We start from the raw sequence: 15,181 nt of genomic DNA, 5'->3' as shown, positions 1-15,181 counted from the left end.
CCGTGTGTCTAAGAGGTGTGGGGGGCGTGGGAGTCATGTAAGCAGTGATAACGGCATGCTCAGAGTTTGATGGAGGAACATTAGACACTTAAGAGAAGATATTTAACCTGGCCTAGACTAGAGCAGGCCCTGAGTCCCCGGTGTGACACCCCAACCCCCCAAAGCCCCGCCCCCAACACAAATTGGGCAGTGTGAAGATGCTGTCCCTCAGCCGCAGGGACTTCTGGTAACGCCCCTTCTCAGACCCAACCCTTTAGCCTCTACCTGATCAGCCCCTGTCCCAGGGCTGATCTAGGCCACGCCCCTCTCAGCCCCTCCCCTATTTCATTCAGGCCTTTCATTCAGGCCTTAAGTCCCACCGCCCGGGAGGGCAACTGCACAATATCGCAATCTCATTGGCCAGAAGGCGTTACTTCACCTCCCTCCTTCAGTGTCATTGGCTCGCTAGATGTCAATTTTCTTTATAGCGGCCCAACAGTTGCTATGCCCGAGGTTTGAGGGACAGATAATAATGGACGTCCCAGGACGTCTCGTTATTGGGCAAAAAGCCCGGCTCTGGGCGGGGCTTAGCGCCAAACGCTCGCCTGCCTCTGTCTGCGGTTCCTCAGGGACGCAGTCTTTCCTCAGAGACACACCCCTCTCTCCTCGCTATTGGTCCTTCCAAGTGTTGATCAACAGGGCGCCACATTTCGATAGGCAAAACTACCCGTCCTTCACTGCTTCCCTAACTTCAATTCGCTTCTCTCCTTAAAGGCGGCAACCTTCTGGCCGTAGCCAGGGCCCGCCTTACGGTATGACCACGGATTGGCCAAACACGCCATCACTCCTTGACAGTGGGCGGAGCCAGAGCGGCTGGGGGCGGTGAATTGGCTGACTGGGCCTCGGGGGCGGGGCAGCGGCTCCTGTCAGCGGGTGAAATGGCAGCGGCGGAGCCGGCGGCGACCGCGGTCCCGGGGGGCGGCTGAGGGGGCCGGGCCGGGCCGGGGCTGCGGGGCGAGCGACACGGCGGGGATCCGGCGGCGCGGCCCGGGACGGCGAGACTCGGCATGGCGATGGCGCGCTCTTCACAGGTAGGTAGGCGGCGCGGGCCGGGCCTCCCGGGCGCCTTCTCAGGCCCGCGGCTCCGCGTTGCGGCCCACGGGGGCCGGGCAAGACCGGGACTCCGGGCCTATTGCCCCGGAACCCGCCCCGGGAGCCCTCGGCACTCCCAGCACGGACACAGGCCGTCAACCTCGGGCCCTGGCCCCTGCACATCCTCGTTCCTGGAGCTTCCCGACCCCTCTGGGCCCCTCCCAGGACCCTTCCAGGTGCCCTCCCCCCCAACACCGCCCCCTTCCCGGGAGCCCCCCCCTTAGTCCCGTGACCCCCGCTCACCCTCTTTACTGACCCTCAGGACCCCTTTCCAGGCCCTTCAAGGCTCCCCCAGTCACCACCCCACAGACCCGCCCCCTACAAGCGCCCCCCACCCCGCCGCAAGCCCAGGATCCCCGTCCTCTCTCTCTCCGGATCCCCGAAGACTCCTTTCATCTGCAGACCCCTGGTCACGCCGTCCCTTTCCTCACTTCATATCCCATCCCTGGGCCCAGACCTGCCCCCACCCCCTTAGATACCAGCCTTAGAGCCATACCCCTCCAGTCTGACCCCTCCTCAGCCTCTGTAAATCTGGATTCCTGCCCACAAGCCTCACTTCAGCCTGCTGGCCCATCTCCCACCCCCAGAAGCCCCATGCCCAAGGGCACCCCCGAAAACCACTCCTGGGATCCTCCCCACACACACCCCTGATCCTGATTCCCCTCGATCCCTGCTTCCTGAAAATCCACCCTCACCTTGTGCTCCGGACAGCCCAACAGATAGTCTGAACCCCCTCCCCAACCAGGGACACCCACCCCTCTGAGGGCCCCACTCACTTGCACAGACACACACACACACACACACACACCTGAGAGCCAACAGAGCGAAAGCTATGAATCCTCAACAGCTCATACTGATATGAGTATGAGGGGCCCAGGATGGGTGTGATAGATGGCCTGGACCCCTCATACACAGACATTAGGAGCCCTTCACACACACACACACACACACACACACACAGTCTGACTCTTGGATCCCCAACACACACAGAAACACTTAAGACCTCCAACACAGACCCAGGCAGTTGGGAACCCCCCCAACTTGCCTCCCATACACACACATACAACACACACACACACTTGCCTCCCATACACACACACACATGTGCATGCTCGCGCACGCGCACACACACACACACTTGCCTCCCATACACACGCACGCATGCACATACACACACACACCCCCCTCCTCAGCACTTTAGCACTCCTCCTTGGAATTCACCTGCCCAAGTCCTCCTGGAAGCCGCCACCAGCTCCCAGCTCAGGCAGAGACTCTGATGTCAGCTGCCTGCCCTGCCCCAGGTGGCCAGCCTTTCCGTCCACACCAGCCTGCCTGAACCAGTGCCCCCACAGGGGCCTTGCAGGTGGCGGAGTGACCCAGAATCTCCCAGCATCCCTGTGGACACCTGCCCCAGACCTCTTCCCATTCATCCATCTCTCCCCATTTTTTACCCCTTCAGAGGGAAGGGTGCTCCCTCTTTCTCTCCCCTACACCAGTCTCCCCCAAAGACCCAGTGCCTGCCCCCTGATTGATGCCACCCATGGCAGAGGGTGGGGGTGCCGGCTGCCCCTGGCCCCAGTCCTGAAGTCTGACCAGACTGGTAGGACCAGCATCCTGACCCCATCATGCCTGCTGGCCTCAGATGGCAGCAGCTACCGAGGTGCCGCCCCTGACTGACCCGGGAGCTCCTTCCCCCATGGCCAGTGTGTCATGAGAAAATGAAACAGCTTCCACCCACCCTGGCATTTGGGACCCGGTGGGGCTGGGTTTGGGCCTGCCAGAAGCAGGCAGCTCTTTGTTAAGGAATATTTTCAGAAGGGAAAAATGTGCTGAAGAGGCTTGGGTGGAACACGAGTGAGGAGTCGGCTTGGTTTTTGTTGTTTTTTTTCCCCACCTTAGCCTGACTGGGATGGAGCTGGGGGACCTGTGTCCACATGTCTTTCTAGGTGCTCTAGCTCTTTCTGCCCAGCTGGCCCTGGCTGGCTGACCCACAGCCCACCCCGTTGTGTCCAACCTGTGGGTTCCCCTGGGCTTCAGCGGTTGCCCGCAGGTAGTCCGGCCCTGGCACAGGAAGGGGGAAGTCACAGAGGGGCGCAGATCAGAGAACTGGGGAGACAGCGTGTCCAGGACCACAAGGTTGAGGAGGAGCCCCAGGCCCCCTCAAAGGGAATCTGGATCAGTCCAGTGCTGCCTGCTGTCTCCTTCATCTGACCTGAGCCTGCCTGGAAAACCCCAGAGAAATAAGCCCAGCTTCTCTGTGGACATTCACCAGTGGTTTCTGGGTGGCTCTGGGGAAAACTGCATCTTGGCTTGAGGCCTTGACTTACCCATCTGGAAAATGGGGAGAGAAATCCCACGACCAAGACCTGGGACTTCAGGGGAGCCAGCGAGATTAGGATGTGTCCCTCAGTGTCCCCCTGGGCGCCATGTGGAAGAGGGGTCCATGGGGTCTGTGGGGCAGTTTCCCCACCTGTGGGCGCTAGTAGAGTCACTGGCCTTCTCGGTCCCCTGGTTGTAATTCGCTGATGCCTCGGTGAATAGTGGCTGTCCTTCCATGGCTGGACTATGCTCAGGGCTGAGAGACAGTCTGTTATGGGATTTGTGGTCACACAGGAACCTCCCAGAGGGACAGAGGGCAGTCGGGGGCCCACTGGCTGGCGATGCCCACGCCCCATGGAGCCCTCTGACGTGGGGCAGAGTGAGGTTTGTTCTGTCCACGTGCTGAAGGGAGGAGAGAAGGGGAGACTCCTGAAGGTCACAAGGCACACAGGAAGCAAACTCCACAGCCTCCCTGGGGAGGGGGAGACTTTGTGCTGATGCACTGGGGTCAGGAGCCTCCCAGGACAGACTGTGAGCTCCTCAGGAAAAAATGAGAAGGCTCCCAAGGAGGACTGGTGAGCCCTTTTACCCTGGTCTGGGGTCCGGGGTGGGTCTTTGTGTCTGTGCTGTTGATGTAGGGCACAGGGGGCACAGAGGATCCTGATCTCAGTTTCCCCTTGCAGAATACAGGTGCTGGTTGTTCCAGGTGAGGTCCCCAACAGTGAACTGGGAATTGAGTCAGGGGTTAGGGTATGAAGGAATGTCAGGTGTGGCCCATGCCCTGTGTCTAAAGCCCCTCTCCATTTCAGGAGGCCAGAGCTGAAACCAGTAGCTCATGCCAATCAGGCTGTGCCATGTGCCATGCCTGGTGCCAGCACCATTTACATATCATCTCACTTAATCCCCCCAAACCACCCAGAAGAAGCGGCATTCCAGCCCCTGCCCTGACCACCACATCCCGTGTGGAAGCAGGAGACAGATTAATGGATGGCATGTGCTGGGAGCAGAGGGAAGGGCCCGGTGCATCCCAGAGGCATCAGGGAAGGGGGAGCAGGGATGACGTATGAGTTGGGAGAGGAGCTCTCTGGCTGTCCAGGCAGGCGTGGCTGGGAAGGGCATTCAGGCAGCCCGAACACTTGGCCCAAGGCCTGGGCAGCAGGAGCAAGCGTGGCGAGTACAGGGAGGTGCGCCTCCTGGGTGGGTTTCATCCTATACACCTTCATGTCCTGCATGCAGTCCACGGGGCACATACTGGGGGACCCTCCCTGGTCAAAGGGGTCAGTATTTGGAACTGAACTTGGAACAGCAGTCAACCCTACCCTGCCCAGGGATGTCTGCAGCACACATGCTCTAGAAGCCGAACACAGGGCAAAGGGGAGGTGAGTTAGGAGAGCTGACCGCCAGGGCCAAGGAAGAGATTGGGCCCTCCAGGGAGATCTCAAGGGCCTCACTGGCACAGTTCACCTGCACTTCTATTTCATTTCTCATCATGATGTGTTGGTGAGATCATTTCTTTTCTTTTTCTTTAATCTTTTGGCTGTGCCATGGGGCATGTGGGAACTTAGTTCCCCAACCAGGGATCAAACCCATGCCCTCTGCCATTGGAAACATAGAGTCTTAACCACCGGACCTCCAGGGATGCCTCCATGAGATTGTTTCATTGGCGGCTGTTTTCCAGTCCACAAGTCCCACAAGGGCAAGGCGCATGTCTGTTCATGGCTGAGTCCAAGGCGAGAACAGGGCATGCAGAAGATGTTCAGTAAACACTTGGTTGATTTCAGGAGCTGAGCATCCTCCCTATTCACTCACTTCTGCAAGAGGGCCTGGATCTCTTCTGCAGAAAGAGGTTGTGTCCATCTACTTGGAGAGCCCACTAAGACAGGGAAGATGCACCCCACCCCAGCCCCCAGCCTAGCCAGCCTTCACAGCAGGAAAGCTACCATCTTCACTTGAAGAGCCAAGAGCGTGCACAGGATGCCATTTCTCTTACTCACCTGTCCCTGGAGGGCTTCTGGGGGCTTTAAATTGTTTTCTTTGTCGTCCTCAGGGACACTGAAATATAGAGAAATGAAGGATTTGCCTGGAAGGAACTTGTGACAGTGGCAGGAAGTATTAGCTGCTGACATGAAGGATAGTAAAGTTTTGGGTTTTTTTTAGGTCAGAAGAGATTCCAATGGTCATAATGGTCATCTGCCCCTCAGATTTTAGCCTGAGGTTGTTTATTGCTGCTGCTGTTACTACTAATAAAGATGATTATAGTTTTACTGCATTTAACATTTAAACAGAGCCACCACAGAAGGGATGGGCCTGCTGAGGAGGAGAAGTTTGTTTCTTCAGTCCACAAATGTCAGATGCCTGATGGTCCACTGGATGCTGGGGATCCAGTAGTGGGCAGGTCAGCCCCTGCCCTCATGGAACTTTCCAGCCAGGAGAATATTACAGGCCAGTTCCCCTCCTAGGCACTTGACAGGTTTTAGCTTGTACATTCCTCCCAACAAAACCCATGAAGTCGGTACTATCATCAGCCATGTTTTCAGATGAGGAAATTGGCATAAAGTGCATCATACCCAGATCAGAAAGCAAGAAACTGGGAGAAGAGGGATTTGAACCCAGGCTTCTGGCCCCGAAGTTCTCCTTGGAGACCAGGAGACCTGGGATCAGTTATCTACACACATGACCGGGGAGGGAGGTACATGGACATGGAAACATTCTGTGTGGCACAGAGGAGAGGCTAGAACTGGGGATGAGAGGAGGGCCGGCAGTGAACACCTGGATTCCAGAAGCCATCCTTGTTACCCAAGGGGCAGCTCACCCATCAAATGCCCACCCCATTGCCAAGGGAAAAGAGCCCAAGACATCAGAGTCAGGGTGGTCTGTGTCGCCCACCTGACAGTCTGTCAGGCTGGGTAGATGGGGTCAGGTATCTTTGAAGACTTCAGGTTCAGAAATGATTCTATGTCCCTATAATCATTAGAGGTAGAGCAGGGGACCTCCAGGCCAGGGACCAGTACTTCCTGTCAAATCAGTGGCAGCATTAGATTAGAAATAAAGTGCATGATAAGTGTACTGTGCTTGAATCATCTTGAAACCATCCCCCCGAACCCCTGGTCCATGGAAACACTGTCTTCCATGAAATCAATCTCTGGTGCCAAAAAGGCTGGGGACTGCAGAGGTAAGAAGCTGTGGTGGGGGCTGGGGGGCAGAGGCAGAGCAGGTAGGGAAACAAAATTAAAGGGACTATGGGGTCTTTCTTCCTGCCTCAGAATGATGGAGCACACACACTCACTCTCCCGGGTGAAAAAGAGTAACTCATTTACAGAGTGCCCACTGCACTCCATGTTTTACGTGAGTTATTTCTAAAGTATGCAGAGAGAGTGGAAGCTCAGCGGATCAGCTTGGGGTTAAGACTCTAGAGTCAGAAATCCAAGTGCAGGGAATTCTCTGGTGGTCCGGTGGTTAAGACTCCATGCTTTCAGTGCTGAGGGCTCAGGTTCGATCCCTGGTCAGGGAACTAAGATCCCTCAAGCCATGTGGCGTGGCATGAAAGAACAAAATGAAGTGATTTTTTAAAAAAAAAAATGCTTGAGTCACTCAGTATTTTAAAAAAGAAATTCCAAGTGTAAATCCTTCCCTAGTGCCTCATCTGGAGACCCTGTGAGTGACACTCTACCCACAAGGGGGCCTCTCAATTATTACCACTGTCCTGGACTTTTCTGTCTACCCTGGTACAGAACCTTCTCTCTCTCTTTTTAAAAAATTTTTAAATAGGCTTTAGGGACTTCCCTGGTTGGTCCAGTGGTTAAGACTCCACAATTCCACTGTAGGAGGCACTAGTTGTATCCCTAGTCTGGAAACTAAGATCCCACATGCCTCATGGTACAGTCAAAAAATAATAAAATTTTAAAATAAAGTAGACTTCGTTTTCAAAACAGTTTTAGGTTTACAGAGAAATTAAGAGAGCACAAAGTGCTCACACAGAGCCCACACCCACACCCAGTTTCCGCATTAGTAACGTTATCTGCTATGTTTGTTATAATGAATGGACCAGTATTCAGTTCAGTTCACTCACTCAGTCCTGTCTGACTCTTCGCGACCCCATGGACCACAGCATGCCAGGCCTCCCTGTCCATCGCCAACTCCCGGAGTCTACTCAAACTCATCTCCATCGAGTCTGTGATGCCATCCAACCATCTCATCCTCTGTCATCCCCTTTTCCTCCTGCCTTCAATCTTTCCCAGCATCAGGGTCTTTTCAAATGAGTCAGCTCTTTGCATCAGGTCGCCAAAGTATTGGAGTTTCAGCTTCAACATCAGTCATTTCAATGAACACTAAGGACTGATCTCCTTTAGGATAGACTGGTTGGATCTCCTTGCAGTCCAAGGGACTCTCAGGAGTCTTCTCCAACACCACAGTTCAAAAGCATCAATTCTTCAGTGCTTAGCTTTCTTTACAGTCCAGCTCTCACATCCATACATGACTGCTGGAAAAACCATAGCCTGATTAGACAGACCTTTGTTGGCAAAGTAATGTCTCTGTTTTTTAATATGCTATCTAGGTTGATCATAACTTTCCTTCCAAGGAGTAAGCGTCTTTTAATTTCATGGCTGCAGTCACCATCTGCAGTGATTTTGGAGCCCCCAAAAATAAAGTCAGTCACTGTTACCACTGTTTCCCCATCTATTTGCCATGAAGTGATGGGACCAGATTCCATGATCTTCGTTTTCTGAATGTTGAGCTTTAAGCCAACTTATTCACTCTCTTTCACTTTCATCAAGAGGCTCTTTAGTTCTTCACTTTCTGCCATAAGGGTGGTGTCATCTGCATATCTGAGGTTATTGATCTCCTGGCAATCTTGAGTCCAGCTTGTGCTTCATCCAGCCCAGCATTTCTCATGATGTACTCTGCATATAAGTTAAATAAGCAGGGTGACAATATACAGGCTTGATGTACTCCTTTTCCTATCTGGAACCAGTCTGTTGTTCCATGTCCAGTTCTAACTGTTGCTTCCTGACTTGCATACAGATTTTTCAAGAGGCAGGTCAGGTGGTCTGGTATTCCCTTCTCTTTCAGAATTTTCCACAGTTTATTGTGATCCACACAGTCAAAGGCTTTGGCATAGTCAATAAAGCAGAAATAGATTTTTTTCTGGAACTCTCTTGCTTTTTTCCATGATCCAGCGGATGTTGGCAATTTGATCTCTGGTTCCTCTGCCTTTTCTAAAACCAGCTTGAACATCAGGAAGTTCACGGTTCATGTATTACTGAAGCCTGGCTTGGAGAATTTTGAGCATCACTTTACTAGTGTGTGAGATGAGTGCAATTGTGTGGTAGTTTGGGCATTCTTTGGCATTGCCTTTCTTTGGGATTGGAATGAAAACTGACCTTTTCCAGTCCTGTGGCCACTGCTGAGTTTTCCAAATTTGCTGGCATATTGAGTGCGGCACTTTCACAGCATCATCTTTTAGGATTTGAAATAGCTCAACTGGAATTCCATCACCTCCACTAGCTTTGTTCGTAGTGATGCTTCCTAGGGCCCACTTGATCTCACATTCCAGGATGTCTGGCTCTGAGTGAGTGATCACACCATTGTGATTATCTGGGTTATGAAGATCTTTTTTGTACAGTTTTTCTGTGTATTCTTGCCACCTCTTCTTAATATCTTCTGCTCTGTTAGGTCCATACCATTTCTGTCCTTTATTGTGCCCATCTTTGCATGAAATGTTTCCTTGGTATCTCTAATTTTCTTGAAGAGATCTCTAGTCTTTCCCATTCTATTGTTTTCCTCTATTTCTTTGCACTGATCACTGATGAAGGCTTTCTTATCTCTCCTTGCTATTCTTTGGAACTCTGCATTCAAATGGGTATATCTTTCCTTTTCTCCTTTGTTTTTGGCTTCTCTTCTTTTCACAGCTATCTGTAAGGCCTCCTCAGGCAGCCATTTTGCTTTTTTGCATTTCTTTTTCTTGGAGATGGTGTTGATCCCTGTCTTCTGTACAATGTCACGAACCTCCGTCCATAGTTCATCAGGCACTCTGTCTATCAGATCTAGTCCCTTAAATCTGTTTCTTATTTCCACTGTATAATTGTAAGGGATTTGATTTAGGTCATACCTGGATAGTCTTGTGGTTTTCTCTACTTTCTTCAATTTAAGTCTGAATTTGGCAATAAGGAGTTCATGATCTGAGCCACAGTCAGCTCCCGGTCTTGTTTTTGTTGACTGTATAGAGCTTTTCCATCTTTGGCTGTAAAGAATATAATCAATCTGATTTCGGTGTCAGTCATCTGGATGTCCACGTGTAGAGTCTTCTCTTGTGTTGTTGGACCAATATTGATACATTATAATTAACTAGATGGTAACATGGTAAAGAATTCACCTGCAAATGCAGGAGATTCAAGAAATGCAGTTTTCTATCCCTGAGCCCAAAAGTTTCCCTGGAGTAGGAAACTGGCAACCCACTCTAGTGTTCTTGCCTGAAAAATGGGCAGAGGAGCCTGGAGGGCTGCAGTCCATGGGGTCGCAAAGAGTCAGACACGACTGAGCGCCTGGGCACACACATGATTGACTGAAGTCCGTATTTTATTCAGATTTCCTTAGCTTTTCCCTTTTTCTGTCTTAGGCTCACATCCTGGATCCCACAGGACATTTTGTCATCACATCTCCTGAAACTTCTCTTATCTGGGACAGCTTGCTTAGGCTTTCCTTCTCTTTGATGACTTTGACAGTTCAGGAGGACTAGTCAGGAATGCTCTAAAGCATCTCTTAATCTGGACTGGTCACATGATTTTCTCATAGTCTTGGGGAGGAAAACACAGAGATGAAGGGCCCTTCTCATGTCAGCATATTAAGTGCACATGCTCTCCACGTGACTTATCACTAATCCTGTTGACCTTGATCACCTGGCTGAGTGGCAGAGGGACTTTTCTCTTGATTCATCCAGCAAAGACATTGAGTACCTGCTAACAGCCAGATGCTGCATTAGAGGCTTGGATTAAAACATTAAGAAGATAAGCTTTTGCCCCCAGTACGTTCATGACCCAGTAGGGTAGGCAGGTGGATATACAAAGAATTGCTGTAGAATGTGTCTTGGGGGACTTCCCTGGTACTCCAGTGGTTAAGAATCTGCCTCCCAGTGCAGGGGATGTGGGTTCAATCCCTCGTGGGGGAACTAAGATCCCACATGCCTGGTGCAGGTAAGCCCGTGCGCTGCAGCTACTGAGCCTGTCAGCCTCAACTAGAGAAACTCATGTGCCACAACAAAGACCCAGTGCTGCCAAAAGAAACCCAAAAGTGTGTGTTGGGCTGGGGTATAGGGTTAGATATTTTCAGAGAGAGGGGATAAAAGTGAGCCCGCATACTGGGGGCAGTGGGGTGGGAGGATTTACCAGGAAAGAGTTCACCAGAAAAAGTCTGTTCCTTTTTATGGCTGAATACTATTCCATCATATAGATAAACCACATTTCACTTACCCATTCATCCACCAATGGACGTTTGGGTTGTTTCCACTTTCTGGCTATTGTGAATCGAGCTGCTGTGAACAATTGTATACAGGTTTTCATGTGGATGTATATTTTCCATTCTCTTGGGTAGAATTCCTAGAAGTGGAATTGCTGGGTCATATTGCTAACACTTTTTTTTTTTTTTTAAGAGACAGCCTATTTATTTATTTGACTGCACTGGGTGGGCCTTAGTTGCAGCACACAGGATCTTTTCAGTTGCATCATAAAGGATCTTTAGTTGCAGCATGTGGGATCTAGTGCCCCAAATAGGGACCAAACCCCAGTCCCCTGCACTGGGAGCATGGAGTCTTAGTCACTGGACCACCAGGCAAGTCCCATATTGGTAACTGTCTGCCTTTCTGAAGAACTGCCAGACTGTTTTCCACTCTTGTTGTTCAGTCACTAAATCATGTCCTAATCTTTGCTACCCCAAGGACTGCAGCACACTAGGCTCCGCTGTCTTTCACTGTCTCCCAGAGTTTGCTCAAACTCATGTCCATTGAGTCGGTGATGCAATCCAACCATCTCATCCTCTGTTGTCCCCTTCTCCTCCTGCCCTCAATCTTTCCCAGCATCAGGGTCTTTTCCAATGAGTTAACTCTTTGCATCAGGTGGCCAAAGTATTGGAGCTTCAGCTTCAGCATCAGTCCTTCCAATAAATAATCAGGGTTGATTTCCTTTAGGATTGACTGGTTTGATCTCCTTACAGTCCAAGGGACTCTCAAGAGTCTTCTCCAGCACCACAATTTGAAAGCATCAATTCTTCAGTGCTCAGCCTTTGTTATGGTCCAACTCTCACATCCATCCATGACTACTGGAAAAACCATAGCTTTGACTATGTGCACCTTTGTGGGCAATATGATATCTTTGCTTTTTATGCTGTCTAGATTTGTCATAACTTTCCTTCCAAGGAGAGTCTTTTAATTTCCACTGTGCCTCATCTTTTATTCCAGGGTTTCTCTCAATCAGTCATAGTAAGCTCAGGTGATCATTTCTGAGTCTCTTCTCCTCCCTGTTCCACATGCTCTGGACGGGCAGGGGGCTGTGTCTCTCTGCCCAGCAGTCTTCAGTCCTCACCTTGGTGAGGTGAGGAAAAAGAAGGGAAAAGCTAGGGACATGGGTGTCACAATCACAGATAAGCCTTTCTGTTCATTTAAGTCCTGAAAACAACACCACCAAGGGCCTGAAGGGATAAGGGCCAAGGTGAGGCCTGTGGAAGAAGGGGCCTCTGGCTGCGCTGAGACAGAGGAGGAGCTCCAGGAGGCCAAGGAGCCCAGTGTCTCAAAACTATATGGGAGTGGACTTTGAGAAGGAGGAAGTGTAGGGGATTTCCCTGGTGGCCCAGTGGTTAAGACTCCAAGCTCCTAGTGCAATGGGCACGGGTTCCATCCCTGGTCAGGGAACTAAGATCTCACAAGTCACATGGCATGGGAAAAAATTATACTAACAGAAAAAAAAAGTATCAGGAGGAAGAAGCATGGTTGTCAGTGTCCAAACGCTCCTGCAAAGGAGAAAAGAGAGGTTGAGGGACCCTGGCATCTGGACCTTTCTGTACCAGCCCCACCCCGCCCCTGGCCCCAGCTCACCAGCAGTCTCCTCCCACTCCTCTGGCTTGGCTCAGCCTCCTAAGCCATGCAGCCAGCGTTTGGGGGCATGGAGGGTAGTGGTGCCAGCAGAGGCTGTGTTAGGTGGCCCATCGCCCACTCTTTAGGCCAGGACCCTGCTTTGGGTGGCCACAGTGGAGCAGAAACAAAGGGCATTGAAGTTGAAGCTGTTGAGAGGCTGGGACCCCAGACCTGGATGGTCTGTGTGTGGATCTCAGAGGCTAGTGGCTCCTCAGCACTTGAGGGGACCTGACTTGTCTCTGTGTCTCTGTGCCCAGCCAGCAAAGGGTGGGACGGCTGCATATGCCCTGAGGAGGTGGGGGCTCATTCACCTGGTTCCACTCCACATCCCTGTCCCTAGGACAGTGCAGGCCCTCAGACAACACCCAGTAAGTGCCAGGGGAGGAGAGGCTGAGCCAATAAGAGTCCAGGTGCTCGGAATAGAGGTGGGTGGGAGTCAGGCCTCCTCACAGAGCTCGGAGGGCAGAGAGCCCGCGTCCATTCCTGTCTACTGGATTCAGGCATGGGGAGCTTTGGTCAGTGCAGGAAGGGTGTGTGTGAGTGTGTATGTGTGCGTGTGTGGGCAAGGGGTGTGTGGGTGTAAGATAGCGTGTGAATGTGTATCTGAGTGTATAGGTGTGCGATTGTGTGTATATCAGAGCATGTGTGCATGAGCATGCAAGACTGTGTATTAGTGTATCCGTGTATTGATATGTGAGCTGGTTTGTGAGTGGGAATAGATCTGAGTGTGTGGGGTGTGAGGTGTGGGTAAATGTGAGTGTGTGAGTGTGAAGTAATGTGCGTGCATCAGCTTCCAGGCTGCACAGTGTTTAAAGAGTTGGGGGTGAGTCAAGAGAAAGTGCCTGAGGGATTGGAAGGTCCTGCCTCTCAGACCACACATTTCAGCCCTGGGTATGGGATCAGGTTTATTTCTTGTGTGAAATACACATTAATATGTGATAAGTATCTGAGCAAACTCTGCAAGCAGATGGCCCGAGTTGTTTCTTTTCATCAGAAACCCAGAGCTGAACCACGGGGCTCTTTTCAGGCCAGGGTGTGGGGTAGTGGGGGTGGGGTTGGGGAAGGCAATGCACTTCTGAGATTAGGGTTCCCCTGGGCACAGCAGGGAAACAGTGGGCCCCAGCCCCAGCCACATGTGGCCTTTGTCCCCGAGCCCCACATGCCTCCTCAAATCCAGCTGTGCTTCCAGGGCTCTGATCCTTCTCTCCACCTCTCCTCTCCCACCCCAGTCCTGATGTCAGGAAATCCACACAGCCTTTCCTGCCCCTGCCTGCCCACAGAGAGCCTTCCAAGTCAGCACTTCTTGTCCGCAGCCCATCTCTGTCCCGCAGCCACAGACTGACTCTGCGGGAAGCCCCAAGCGGCCCCCAAGGTCTCTCTCTCAGGAATGATCAGCTCCTGGCTTGGAGGTGTGTGTGGCTTGGTCTTCAAGGCAGGTGGTCCCCGGGCCAGGCAATGGGAGGAAAAGTTCTTCTGGTTCTGAGGGGAGCCATCACCTCAAGTTTGTACCACTCACTAAAGCTAGAGCCCTCGGTGCCCACCCAACTTGGGGGGCCCTCGGGGGCCAGAGGGAGAACCAGTTCCCTGGGGAGCCACAGAGTCCTGGGGTGAGAGAGTTCTGGGCACCCCTACGAGGTGAAAAAAAAATGGTGTCCCCCTCCCACCTCATGACAGCCTTGGGAAAGGAGACTAGAATCAAGTGCATGGCCAGGGTCAAGTCCCACTGACCTGTGGGCTTGCAGGTGTTGGTAGGGGGCTGAACTTGGGCTGTGGGAAGGTGCCCAGTGACCTGAGGGTGCCAGGCAGCTATGTTTTTGTCCTGTCACTGTCCTGCTGCCACCTAGGGGACAAGATGCCCCTTCTCCAGAAACTGGCCAAGAGCCCCTCTGTGGTTGAGCTGTCCGAACCTTCACTGGGGTCCAAGGGAGCCTCACTTCAGACGCTGGTCCATTTGAGTCCAGAGCCTCTGTTTTTGGCATAGTGCTGAGCCACCTCTCCTGAGGCTGGCAGAGGGGAGATGCCAGTGTCCCTGAAACTCCCAGGAGGGTGGGATCACACCCTCCACAGGCGGAACAGCAGAGATGGGCCAGCATCAACCTGGCACATGGCAGGCCAAGATCAGGACACCGACCAGAGCCTGTGCCTCTCGCTCTGGGGCCGCCAGAGCACAGATTCCCAGCACTTGGACGTGCCCCTGGCTTCCCAGCCCAGGAAGAGTTGGCTCTTCCGGCCATTGGCAGCACCAGACAATTGACAGTAGAGAATAATTGCTTTCTGGCTGTGCCAGCAGCCCACTCTGGTTGATGAGACAGGGCAGGTCGGATGCTGAGGCAGGGCTCTCAGATCAGACCACAGCTGGGGACAGGGACCAAGGCTGACTAGAACAGGCACCAGAGCAGGGACGTCTGCAGGTCCTGGCAGGGGCCCTGAGTAACAAGCAGCCTTGGCCCCTGGCCCTGCTGAAGACTCAGGGGTGTCCGCTGAGAGTTGGTGTCCATGCCCAGGGAGAGTAGAATAGCACAGGCCCTGGCCGTGGCCGTCCTTACTCCTCGCTGGCGTCTGCACCATAAAAGTGGGGAGCCTAGTAGCCAGCACCTGGAGCAGAAGGAG

The 15,181-nt window shown here is 52.4% G+C and overlaps 1 protein-coding gene across 3 annotated transcripts in view; it reads left to right on the top strand.

Annotated features, from left to right (window-relative positions):
• Positions 1-893: 893 nt before the first annotated feature.
• Positions 894-15,181, top strand: part of EVI5L (ecotropic viral integration site 5 like) — a 32,356-nt gene continuing 18,068 nt past the window's right edge. For 2 of the 3 annotated variants that reach the window (XM_045166701.1, XM_025293395.3), the window contains exons 1-2: positions 894-1,070; positions 13,801-13,980. In XM_045166701.1, the coding sequence (XP_045022636.1) occupies positions 13,959-13,980 (22 nt within the window). In that variant the 5' untranslated portion in view covers positions 894-1,070; positions 13,801-13,958. The remainder of the gene's footprint in view (positions 1,071-13,800; positions 13,981-15,181) is intronic. The other variant, XM_025293394.3, reaches the window with a different exon arrangement.

Source organism: Bubalus bubalis, chromosome 9, assembly GCF_019923935.1.
Source record: "Bubalus bubalis isolate 160015118507 breed Murrah chromosome 9, NDDB_SH_1, whole genome shotgun sequence".
Lineage (NCBI taxonomy): Eukaryota > Metazoa > Chordata > Mammalia > Artiodactyla > Bovidae > Bubalus > Bubalus bubalis.
This window is presented reverse-complemented; position numbering and strand designations above follow the sequence as displayed.